The sequence below is a fragment of the Eurypyga helias genome, unplaced genomic scaffold, assembly GCF_000690775.1.
Source record: "Eurypyga helias isolate BGI_N326 unplaced genomic scaffold, ASM69077v1 scaffold1769, whole genome shotgun sequence".
Classification (NCBI taxonomy): Eukaryota; Metazoa; Chordata; class Aves; order Eurypygiformes; family Eurypygidae; genus Eurypyga; species Eurypyga helias.
In genome coordinates, this window is record NW_010273719.1 from 1,686 (window position 1) to 14,425 (window position 12,740).

The 12,740-nt window shown below is 45.2% G+C and overlaps 1 protein-coding gene across 1 annotated transcript in view; it reads right to left on the bottom strand.

The window, feature by feature from the left end:
- The window catches only part of LOC104515540 (poly(U)-specific endoribonuclease-A-like), an 11,000-nt gene extending 477 nt beyond the window's left edge, over window positions 1-10,523 (bottom strand). The window contains exons 1-6 of the mRNA XM_010159556.1: window positions 10,213-10,523; window positions 4,426-4,528; window positions 2,499-2,595; window positions 1,190-1,311; window positions 993-1,105; window positions 216-369 (exon numbers count right to left, since the gene is read on the bottom strand). Of these exons, the coding sequence (XP_010157858.1) occupies window positions 216-369; window positions 993-1,105; window positions 1,190-1,311; window positions 2,499-2,595; window positions 4,426-4,528; window positions 10,213-10,523 (900 nt within the window). The remainder of the gene's footprint in view (window positions 1-215; window positions 370-992; window positions 1,106-1,189; window positions 1,312-2,498; window positions 2,596-4,425; window positions 4,529-10,212) is intronic.
- Window positions 10,524-12,740: the final 2,217 nt, after the last annotated feature.

Below are 12,740 nucleotides of genomic sequence, written 5' to 3' on the forward strand. Positions count from 1 at the left end.
TTGCGATTCTGTGAACACCAGCACTACTTTTTTTAATAGTTTTTACAAAAAAATGAGCTGGACTTGAGGGCATGCTAGTATTCCTTCTGCCTGTATACCCCTGGGCAAATGAGGTTCAAACAGTTGACCTATCATTGCTACTCTGGGCCTTGATTCATTACCACAGCTTCTCCCTCTGGATCCATCTGTTTTCTTTGCAAAGGCATCTTTCTTACCCTGGTTTTGTTCTTTCGAGCGACGTATCCCTTGTAGTCAATTTGGTTGCGCTTTTCCTGAAGGTAAAATTGCACCCAGTTGTGCAAACCTAAGATCTGTTTGCCACGCCTTGTTTCTCCAACAAAAACATGTTCAAAACCACAAGAATCAGGTCTGTAATAAACCAAAGAATAATATTTAGGCGTTTTATATGTTTAAATAGTTTAAATTGTCAAAAGTAAAAGGCAAGAAGATGCACGAGCCTGCTTAGGTTGCTCTGTGAGCAGGTTTTTTTGGTCTGGATTAGTTGGGTTTTCCTTCTTACTTTGCATGAAACTTGCAATGAAATCTAGCCACGAAGCCTAGATTTGTATTTCATGATGAAAGTTGTTAGTAAATGCCACAGATGCATCACTGCTGCTTACCCAGACTTGAGCAGTGCTTCTGGCACTGTCTTCCGTAACAGCCTCACAGACAAACTGACCAAGTACAGACTAGAAAAGTGGACAATGTGGTAGGCTGAAAAGTGGAGGGATGTCTGCTGTGGAAGGCCTGTGATTAGGGACACAAAATGCGGCTGGAGGCAGTTTACCAGAGGTGTAACCCAAGGGTTAATACTCTTAGCATCTGAGCAGAAAGTCTTTAAACCCGACCTGTTTGGGAGTAGTGAACACCTGATTTAGGCCACATTCTGAGGCTGTCTTCCAGTTCTGTGTCTAACAGATGGCACTCGGGCTTGTATTTTCCTGACTTAGAGTAGTGTAGAGTATATCAGGAACCATAACCATCAAACATACCTGTCTCCTTCTTTCCTGGCATAGAGCTGGAACCAGATGTCATAGAGCTGAGATTTGAAATCGGCAAGGTTTGGCTTCGCTAGGTTTTTTTTAAGCAGATATTTATGAGCTAGCTGAAGGATAAAAACCAAGATATAAACACAGTTTACTTTTTAATTCAGTGTTTTCAGAGACTAAAAAATATCTGTGTTACTCACTTTCATGACTTCTGTTGCTAAGATAGCATCAAGAAAACAATTGTTTTCAACTATTTCTTCTGGAGTCACTACTTCTGCTACACCGGTTGATGTCTCATAGTTGTCCAATAAGGAAATAAAGGCTGCAGATAAAGAGAAACTTTCATCATGCTCATCCTGATAAACAGGCCTCATGCCTCAACATATCTGTGACACAGCCCTTAGAGTGCCATCATAAAAAGATGCCTTGACAGTCCTTGGAGAAAGACATTCCTTTATATGTCAAAATTCCTTCTGGGGTACACTGTTGGGTGTAGGTCTAGACGTGACTCCAGGTCAGATAAACAGCTTACTCCCTACTGAGCTTCCTTATGGAACCAAGTGCTCAAGCAATAATGACCTTCTACCAAAAAAAGTCATATCTAACCACCAAAATTACAGGCATTGGCTCATGAACTTGAGCTATGCTGGCAGAAGGCTTTGTGGGCATTACTTCAGTAGAGCATATACAGCATAAATCTACATGGGAAGGTGGCTTGAGCTTGAGCGCATGGCCACAGAATGGATGGGCTCATTTTCTGCTTTGCACCCCTTTTGCCACTGCTCCCTCCCATCACTTCATCTACTTGTGCTCTGATGCTCAGTGGACTCTGGAGCCTGATTCAGCACACCAAGCTGATAGAAGAATACTTGAGGTCAAAAACCTAAGTCATTTCCTGTGAGCTTAGTGAGCTGAAGGGGCTCAGCAAGGGGTTCAGTGGGCACCAGAGCTGCCCTCACTCGACACAGGATTGTGTGGCTCAGAAAAGAGTGGGGGGAACAGAGAAAAATGCTGCTTCCGGTTATGACGACTGTTTGATCAGCTTAATGAAACTCTGTCAGGGAAAAAGAAAGATCAGGGAAGGAAACTTCCATTCATAGACATGCTTGAAGTACAGCCCCCAACAGAAATGCTAGAGGTAGCTGTGGGCCTAAGTGCTATCTGAAAGGGCTAGAAGCTGTGAGCAAAGGAGGAAAGATGACTTTTTGCCATCTTTTTCAATAAATGGAATAACATCAAAGCAATATGTCAAGAATCTCATCCATTTCTCTTCGTAGTGGAAGAACCACAGAGAAATTCAGATTTGGGCAAAGGCACAGAAGGATGTTCTTCACGAGGCTCCAAGCAGCCTCCATGCAAATGCTGTGGAAACTACCTTCAAAAGACATCCGGCCTGATGATCCTCATCACCATCCAAATTACATACGACGTTATATTTTAGGCAAACACATAAGAACTAACATGGTTTCTTCATGTCATTTCCACCATTAACAAAAGAACAGGTCTCACTTGCAAAAGTCTTTATGCTCTTCAGGCGCTCTTCATTTACATCGTGAAACAGGTGTCTGGCTGCACTGTCCTGGCCAGCACCGGCACCTGCTTTTCCCTAGGAGAAACACCAGAGTAAAACAATGACAGAAGTAAGATTTCCTTAGAGGAGACAGTGCATGCCTTTGTAATATTCAAAACAAAACCCTTAATGCTATCAGGATTCTTTGTTAGGAATGGTCTTCCTACGAAACGAGAGGACGTTACAGAATAACTCAGCTCAGTTGTGGTCAGTAACCAGCTGTTGCTGCCATGGTATATACATCACAAATAATAAACAGAAGCAATGTGGAGCCAAGGCTCCCTCACACCAGACAGATCACTAAAAAGGAGTTTTGGGCACATTTCTTCTTAGTTAATTTGTAACCCACAGACCCACTGCATACAGTTTATGAGGCCATGCGGTGCAGCTGAAGGGTTGTTTCTCTCCTGAGTCCCTACTCCCCGGGCTAGCGAGGCTAATTCTCCTCTCCTCCGTGAAAATGCTAAAGCAATCCAACTCCTGAGTAGGCTCCCTCAGGCTCAGCCTTTGTTTTCTCTTCCTGACTTCATGACCGCAGCCCCAGCCTTCGGCCCAGTGCCAGGGAGATGTTGAGATAGTTCTGTGCAGCTTCATACTGATGCATCCCAGTGCTCAGGAGTTTTCAAAGACTTCGAGCTGGTCACGTTTAAGGGCATTTATGTTACCAACAGGCACATCCAAAGCAGATGGGAGGCTTTCCTGACAATTTTCAAGTTTCTGTTCCAAAAATGGCATTGTCAAGGAAAGAGGAGAAGATGAGTAGCAGTTTGTTAACATGGGCATGGGGTAACTGGAGCCTTGTTCTGAGAACTGGAGAAACCATATGGGAGAACACTTTCCTCACACACATTTTGGCTTGAGGTAGGTACCCCTTTTTCAAGTTTATCAGCAGCAGAAAATTATGTCTTATAATGTGAAGCAACTTTGAAATAAAGTGTTTGAGCACCTGCGTGAGGACAAACTTGGATACTGAATATTCAGGGACGTGCTGCAATTTCTGGCCAGAACACATGGTCATGTTTGCACTACATTGAGCTGGCAAGGAGTGAAAGGGCTGCGATTCAAATCTGATACCCACTCCTCCCTCACAGTTCCCTGGGACTGGTAGCAACAACCCTGAAACCCTCCTTACCTACACCTCTGTCCTACGCCACACTTGCCAAGAGAGTCCCAGGAATTCCTCAAATTCCTCCCTTATTCCCACCAGAATGACTTGGATCTCCCTCGCTGCAAGTCACCCAGACCATACACACAAGCAGTCATACACACATAAATACACTCTGTCACACATGCACAGAAACACCCACGGCATAGGGGACCTCAGGACAACTCTAGTCCTGCTCAAAGTATGGTCAACACTGATTTCAGGGTATCATCTCATTGGGTCTTGGAAACCTCGAGAGATGGAGATATCAAGGCTTCTCTGGGCATTCTGTTCTGGTTGCATTTGTCCTTGTTGAATTTCCTCAGTCTATTCCTCCAGCATGCCTAGGTTCAGCTGAAAAGAAGCCCTGTGCTTGAATTTCATCAACTTCATCACCCCAGTTTGCTGTCATCGGAAAAATTGGAAAGGTTGCACTCCATCTCCTCCTCCAGGCCATCAATAAAGATATTAAATGTTACAGTACCCAGGACAGACACCGGAGAGACTCCACGTGTAACCAACATCCAGGTAGTGTGGACCATGAATGTTCCCTCTACTGTTCCCTCTCCCGAGTGATTCTTCACCAACAGCAACTCCTGCCTATGCCATTAGTGGAAATGATGAAGCATGGGCAACACTTTTAGCAAAAGGCAGTTTTGCAGACACCTTTTCCTACAGTCCCATCCTGCCCTTGATCCTCATGTGACTTAGCCATCAGTTACCTGCAAATCAATTGTGTAGTCTTTCCCAGGGGTAAGGCGGTTAACATCCATATCCCACATCTCACTGAAAAGTTTAGAAAGTTCATGATTTAAGGGCTTCTTCCTGCCAAGAAATACACAAGTTAATAAAGATGCATGCTGTTATTTCTGCAAGTCGCCTCTAGAGTCTTCTGATGTCACTCTGTGTTCTGGATACCAGCTCGTCAGCAGGAGAGCTTCCTCTTCTCCCCACTCCTTGCTGCCATTGCTGTCAGTGCTGCTGTATAAAACACAGGGCTTCGGCTGACATTCGTACCCAAAGAATGCACGTAACCTGTAAACCTGAAGCTTGAGCCTTCCCTAAGGTTATTTTAGAGTCTATTTAAACAAAGTTCTTGTTAGTAGGCCTTCCTGCGGTTTTCCGTGCACTGAAATAAAAATGAAGATGGTGGTGTTTCATTCAGGACGATTCTGAGCTGTGGTGGTACATTTCCCTGCCCCAGCTCCTGGATCGCACTACGACCTAGAGATTCCCATCCAGCCTTGGCCATTGTAAGTTTGGCAGGTAAGCATCCCTTGTCTGTACCAAGCACTCTGCACTGGTAAGGTAGGGAACAGCACTGACCGTACTGGGAGTTCAGCTGCCTGACCATGATGTGTAGCAGGCATTCAACCACCTGGCCGTGGTGGGAATAAGGGTGGAATAACTAATCATTCCCTGACAACCTTGAGACTCGGGCAAGTTGGTATCATCAATTACTGACACCCTAGTAACTACACACCCGAGTTGTGGCCAAGGTGGAAAGTTACTGAGGCCTAAAGTTAATTTTGTTGTGACTCAAGTAGTCCCAAGTGACACCCTTTGAGCTCTCCTGGATCACAGCAGGCTCCACCCAGTATCTCCATCTGAGAGGGACGCCTCTCAGAGCTCACAAACTCTCAAGTTTGTGAAATCAGAGGACCTCAAAACTTGGGCTGAAACCTCCTTGAGGATCAACTCTTCAGCCACTGAGAGGTGCAAAGGTGTCCAACCTGAGTGTTTTCACTGAGCTCAAGGGGAAATTCTAACAGGTATACCTTTGTGTATATCTATTTCTACCTCTATATCCACATCTGTCTCTGTCTGTGTGCACGCAATTTTATGTCATTAACTTTGTTAAGTCTTTGATTAAGTTGCTGTGTTGATCCATTGATAGGTAAGTTTTGTTAGGAAGCTATATAATCTAATTTTGTGATTCATCTTTATAGTGTTAATGATCTTCAAATTGCTGCTATCCCAAAGATCCACAGAGCAAAATCACCACACTGTGATCACTACACCTAGTCCCTTAGACATAAACTGTTGGCCAAGTCTGGGACTAGGGGTGGCCCCAAAATTTCTCTATGAGAAGTTTAGAAAGCAAGGGCATCCACTCTGAACCTCGTGACTCAACCAATAGGGTGGAACTTCCTTACCCTATTCCCCTAATCCATATATATCTGTATCACACTAACCCAATTCAGATTCGATTTCCCGACCCTGTGTAAATAATTTTTAATCAGTATATAAACCATTTCAACTCAGTGCTAATTTGATTTTACCTTTGTATGCTTTTCCATGTCGAATAAGTAATAGAGTAGGCCTTGCCATTGAATTCTGTTAAGTCATGCTTTTCACAAATTCATATTAAAATAGCATTTTTTCCCCTAGTATCTGTGTCACTGATCTTTTAAACAGCTTAAACTAGTCTCCTTCATGACATATGTACCAACCAGGGGGAAGCAGATAAGTATCAGCGTGCAGCAACACTACGCAACAAATCAGGAAGCAAAAAATTCTCTCTATAATGCTTTTCTAGCAGCAATCTTATACACCTCTTCCTACCTTTTTTTCCTGAAAGACCCCACGCTAGAGATGCTCTCCTTTGCCCATATGCATGGTTTCCTAGCATAAAGTTGCATGATGAAAGGTGACTAAGACTCTTAAACACAGGGTTTGCATACAATAAAATTCTCTCAGGCACTGATCGCTGATGCACATACAAGCCTATGCCGGCTGATCCTTTCCTCATTTTAATGAACTATTTTCCCTGCATAATAGTTTCCCTGCAGAAGTCTATCCATTTATTTATCAACAAATTTTAGGAAGGTTTGTTACTGTGATGAATTGCCCAAAGGTAGCTCCAGTTCCAAGGACATTATGTCCACACTAACACCAAAGTTCAAGACAAAGAACAGAGTGGAGAAGAAAGCAGGGTGGATTAATCTTTAAATGACTGGTGGTTGAATTAATCAGTTACAAACCAGCACACGCATCAAAGCCGAGGGAAAAAGCCCTCGGTAATTTTAAACTTATCCTCCAAAGCAGCTGTTCTCAAGGAAAGACAAAACATGCAGAAACTTGAGCAAAAAGTGAGCCAGCTTGGCACCTGCCCTGCTGCTGGCAGGGACAGAATAGATGTTGTAGCATGAAAGAGGGCTTTAATCAAAAGGTGAGAGGTTTGTCTAAAGGCAGAAAACCAAGATTTCATGTACCTTCTCCTGTCCTGGACTGCATGGCTGGCTCAGAAACTGCTGCTCTAAGCTCCATGTGGCAAGAAGCAGAAAGTAGCAAACTGTCCCTGGAGAACTGGGACTTTTTTCTTTTTTTCCACATTATTGAGCAATCCTTTTCCTCCAGAACTGCCTGTGTAACTGTGGGATGGAACTCATACAGCCTAGGATTGAAATCCTGAAAATCATAAGCAGCCTGCACTTAACTCCTTGAGAGCTTGTTGCCCAAAGTAATCCGTATCCCCGAGTGAAGAGCCCAAAGCAGCCAGTTTACATGAATGCACCAGAGGATAAGCTGCAGCTGAGGAGGGTAAAGAATATATATGATACTGACAGCCAGCAGTGGGAAAAGCAACCTCCTACAGCAGGGCAGGGCAGACAACACTAACCGCTCCGGCTGCCACACCTCCGGCTGCCCGCCCCGGGAATCTGAGCCACCGCGTACCTCAGCCACGCTGGAGGCACTGATGCTCTGCCTTCACTCCGGCTCTGAGATACTTTTAGAGCTCTGTTGTGGGGAATCTAGAAGATCACTCCAGCTTTGAACGGGGCTTGACTAGGTCTCAACACCTGCAAGAAGGAAGAGGACTGAAAATCCTACGATACGGGAGACGATGGATATGCTTGTTGCTAGGGTTACCCACGAATATGAAGGCAGACTGTTGCTTGGATCTTACAGTGGAGCAGAAGGAGGCTGTCACAGAGGAGCTAGATTCAGCCCTTGTCCAAACCTCAGGCTCTGCTGATACAGCAGTGTGGCTTGCGGCACCGCGTCATCAGTACTGGCTGTGCAGCCCCAACGAGGCACCTGCTCCACGTCACGGGGAGTTCGCCTCACGGCACATCACAAAACCTACCACCAGCAGCGTTTCTATGGGTTTTCAGCCGTACCTCCGCATTCTTTCCAGAGTCTTAAGAAGAGCAATTCCTTCTCAAAAGATCCTACAAACCAACACTAACCAGAAAATTGTTCATCTCACCAGCTCAGCTGAAGTCCCAAGAACAGGATCAGCAAGGTCACAGAACAGTACCGGAGGTGCTTTTCACACTTTCAGCACTGTCTACAATCCTGTTACCTTGGACTGACCTACTTTTATTGGATCACTTTTCTCCTGGGTTCTGGACCCTCATGCTGCCCACTCCTCTGCATCATCTTATCCCACCTGAGTACTGCCATATTGTGTTTAACACATTTTTTACTTTGGCAGTAACTACCAGTGGCGGATAGGAGTCTGTTAAACATCCAAGGTATGTGAAATATCAGGGGTGATATCAGGTTGTTGGGTTTTTTAAAATATTTTGCTCTATATATATAGTATTTATATAGATATATTTTTGTATGTATGTATGTTGGTAAAAGAAGTCACCTATACAGGAAATCTGTCATCCCTTCTGCTTGTTCTTCATCCACTCTTGGCAGATTTGTCCTGTGTTTATAGAGGACTGTAGGACTCTGATTGATCTTTCCTCCTTTGAAATATTATGGAATATTGTAGGAGCTCATGGAGGCAAGCTCAAGGTGTCTACTCAGGCGAGGGTTACAGCAAGAGCGTACGTACAAATTTCAATCCCCATGTTTGGTTAGCAAATTTACTTCTGTAAGTGTATTCCTGCATTCAGCAAAAGTGCCTCAAAAACTCTAAAGCCACTTAATTTTATAAAATAAAATTATTTTTTATCCTTCTTCTCTGCTGGGTGCTACCACAGTATTATCATGGACTTTTCCTCTCCTTTTTGTTGTCCCTTTACACAGGGGACCTGTACCCATTGTAACTGAAGATTAGAATAAATTAAAATATATCCCTGCCAAAGCAAAGAACTCGTTTAGCAACTTACATCGTCATCTTGTAAAAACTCATTCTGGACAGTATTTCTTTAAAGAAGGTCCATTAACTTAGCTTACACATATGGGGTGAGACAGCTTCAAAGAGAAGCAGCCCAACACCTTCACGTAAATCCGTGACACATGGCATTTAGGTAAGGTTTTCCTGAAAAAGTATTGTGTTTTACTCCCTGGTTTTCAATATGATTGCACGTATGACTCAAACAAGGGATTTTTTATAATTAATTCTCAATCCCCTCCCTATGGTGAAACCTCTCTGTTGATAGATTTGTGCTTTCACATACACTAAGTTATTTCTTTGCAAGAAGTCTGGCCAATTGGATTTTGTCCAGCTGGAGTCTTGCATGGCTATGCTTACGGGCGCAAAGCACCACCCCAGTAACAAGAATGCTTAGTCTGCACTTGTAAGAGCTGAGAACACTTTTAGGGGAGACTCTCTGGAATAGTAACTCTGATGCACCAGCAGTGCAGCTCGAGCAAAAGAATCTCACATCTCCGTTCTGTTATAGCTTTCAAATGAAACCTTCACATGGTGTGCCTGTTTTTCCAAATTATGTTCTTGTATGAAGCCTTCGTTCTCCCAAACACTACCCCACGCAGAAGTCTTTCATTGCTATAAATCAAAAATGACTCAAGACACAAAGAGATTTCAAGGGTCAGTGGCAAGTCATGTGAGCAAGTCAACAGTGTCCAAGCAAGAAAAACATGTATTGCAAATGGGTCCCATGGAACCCTGCAAAGAAAGTTTGATTGAACATCTCTAAAGTAAATTTGCTTCCAGAGATCCTTTGAACAACATCCAATTTTTAAAAAGCCTTTCATCTTGGCCTGGAGAAGAAAAGCACATGTAAAGCCTGATGAGCAGCCATTTACGAGAAGTTCCCAATCACTTAAAGAAATTGTTTCCAGTGTTGTGAAATACATGGATCAGCTTATACGGTTAATAGGATATACGTGCAATTCTCTCCATTTTCCTCTTAGGCCAGTGTGTATGCCTTTCACTTGACTCTAGTGATGTTGTTCTTAGTTTAAAGTGGGTATTTGAAATGCCAAAGGAGAAATCAGACAGGTTTTGGAGTTGGAAAGGAAAATGCATGGTCAAGGGACAAACATCAAGAGTGGGCAGTTACTTGGGAAGCACTCTGTCAAGGTCCTGGGCAGGCAGGTGATGTTTGGAGAACCAATTCTACATTATCAGCTACGTTTAAGCAAAATCTGGTCTTAGCATCACCTTACTTCAGCTAAAAACGCTTATGATTCAGTTGACTCACCAACTTTTTACGCTGAAGTGAGTTAGTAAAACAGAATAGAAACAGGAAGCAGGGTTATTGCAGTGCTGCATTTCACCCCACTCCCTTTTACACGTCTCCCAGACAAACATATCCCATCCTCGCTGCCCTTCGCGTGAGAGAATTGGAACGATTTTCTCTTACCCATGAGCCATGCCAGGAAGAAGTTCGTCTCTTTGCAAATACACTGAGCAGGGAAGCTGCAACCTGAAGCTCAGAAGTCCTTGGCATGGAGCTGTCTCCCTCTTATACTCAGCTCGCCCGCTGAGGAGTGTCACTCGGACTGACGCGCAGCGCAGGAAGGCAAGGGAGAGGCAGGATGTGCCAAACCCCGCAAGAAGACGTGGAGTGCAAGGACAGAACCACGTCTCACGCCTATCAGCGCAGGCATGCTCAGAGCAGGAAGTCAGAGCCACCTCTACCGGGCTCGGCTTCGCCTTATCGCCGCACGCCATCGCTACGGCAGGGAACACAGAAGGCGACGGCGGGGAGGCGGCCGCCGCCTTCTCCCACCTGGGTTTTCAGGTATGAACCTGAGAACCTCGGATGAACGGCAGGCATGAGTCACGGCATTGCTTCTGCGGTTACGCTGGATTATTTGTTAACAGATTTTACATCTCCTCATGAATCTTGGGCCCAGAAATAAGCACTCCTGAAGTTCTCTGAAAGCCTTGACCGAGGTGGGTGGGCCAGCCCAGTGTTGCTGCTCTGCATACAGTTATTATTTGACAATAGAAAGGAAGACGATAATAAATCAGGGATCAGAGAAATTATAGGTGGGGAAGAAAAATAACAAAACACATGCTTCTCTATTACAGCCGAAATTGCTAGTTGCAACCTTGTAAATATTAAGAGGCATTATAACCAGGAAAACTTTTACAATGGCAGCACTTTGCATCCATCACTGGGAGCAAGTGGCGGCAGGTGCTGGTTAAGCACAGGTACCCCCTCCAGTGCCCGTCCTGGGAAGAATGCAGTCATTAAGTGTCTAAATTAGCCTTCAGATGGTTTAAAGCTTATTATTGTTGGATTGTTACTTTAAAAATGTTCTTCATAATAATTAGTTCCTGGAAAACATACCTTCATATTTAAACTGTTTATAAAACTGACCCCACCTGCAGTTCTACATCCAGGTGTGGAGCCCCCAACATCAGAAGGAAATAGACCGGTTGGAGCGAGTCCAGAGGAGGCCACGGAGATGCTCCGAGGGCTGGAGCCCCTCTGCTATGGGGACAGGCTGGGAGAGGTGGGCTTGTTCAGCCTGGAGAAGAGACGGCTCCGGGGAGGACTTATAGCACCTTCCAGTGCCTGAAGGGGCTACAAGGAAGCTGGGGGGGACTTTTCACAAGGGTCTGTAGTGACAGGACAAGGGGGAATGGGTTTAAACTGAAAGTGGGGAGGTTTAGATTGGATATCAGGAAGAAGTTCTTCCTGGAGAGAGTGGGGAGGCACTGGGACAGGTTGCCCAGAGAAGCTGTGGATGCCCCATCCCTGGAAGTGTCCAAGGCCAGGCTGGATGAGGCTTGGAGCAACCTGGTCTAGTGGAAGGTGTCCCTGCCCATGGCAGGGGGTTGGAACTGGATGGGCTTTAAGGTCCCTTCCAACCCAAACCATTCTATGAGTTTATGATTATTCAGCCATCGAGGCACATTTTTGTCACAGAAATGCCAGGAGTAAGTGACCACATTTCTGCAGCTTAATGTCTTCACCTAGGCCACGCAGTGATGGCACCTGCTTACCTTCAGCTTACTGTGTTCCCCTGCATTGATTTACCAGTGCTAATTCACAGGTTTGATCAGTAAACCATGGCTGACACGAACATTGTCACAACCAGACGAGCTGTCTGCCCAGAGAACATCCCAGGGGCTGGGAGAAAGCAAGTGCTTGGGGCCACAGTACCCCTGTGTGAGCTGAGGGCTAAGGGAGGAAATTTTAAATTTTTAAAATCTTGTATTAGGACTGTCCAGCATATATGCCTTCTTGAGTTTGTAAGGAGAAAGAGTCTGGGAATCGTTGAGGTCTGTTTAGTGCGAGTTAGGACATATTAATTGTATTAATTAAAGAGCTTTGGAGCGTTTAACATTTAGCATGGATACAAAGATTTGCTTGTTAGTCATTAATTTATAGACTTTGGTGTAAACTAAAATCAAGGTGGGCTGGCTGAAACATCCTCCCTTGCTCCACCGCTCGGTTCACCTGACTTTTGCGCAAGGATGGCCGCCAACGGATCTGGCTGTTGGCCATCGCCGTCCCAGAGGAGACAGAGCAGATTCCCGGGGAGGTTAAGGAGTGCCGGAGCTGGGAATCCTGGCACTCGGACACCTCTCTCCTTACTCTGGTTTACGTGCAGGTGCCGGCTCCAAGGGGAGGTCGAGGCTTGAGAAGTTTGATGGAATGAGGAATTGCGGTGTTGACATACAGAAGTTATCCTCTCATCTCGCAAGGATAGCTGGTTAGAAAAGGCGGACGCTGTGATTTTATTACCCTTGCTTCCTCCCCTCCCCCCCGCCGTTCTTGGAGCGGTAAGGGAGGGAAAATGGAGCCAAGGCGTCAGACCCTCACGGCGGCGAGGGCCGGCTGACGGTGGAGAGGCCCGGCAGGCAAACACGCCACGGAGAGCGGTGACAGCGTGACCACGCGATTCTGGTTTTTTTGGTGCGTGTGTCGTTTCC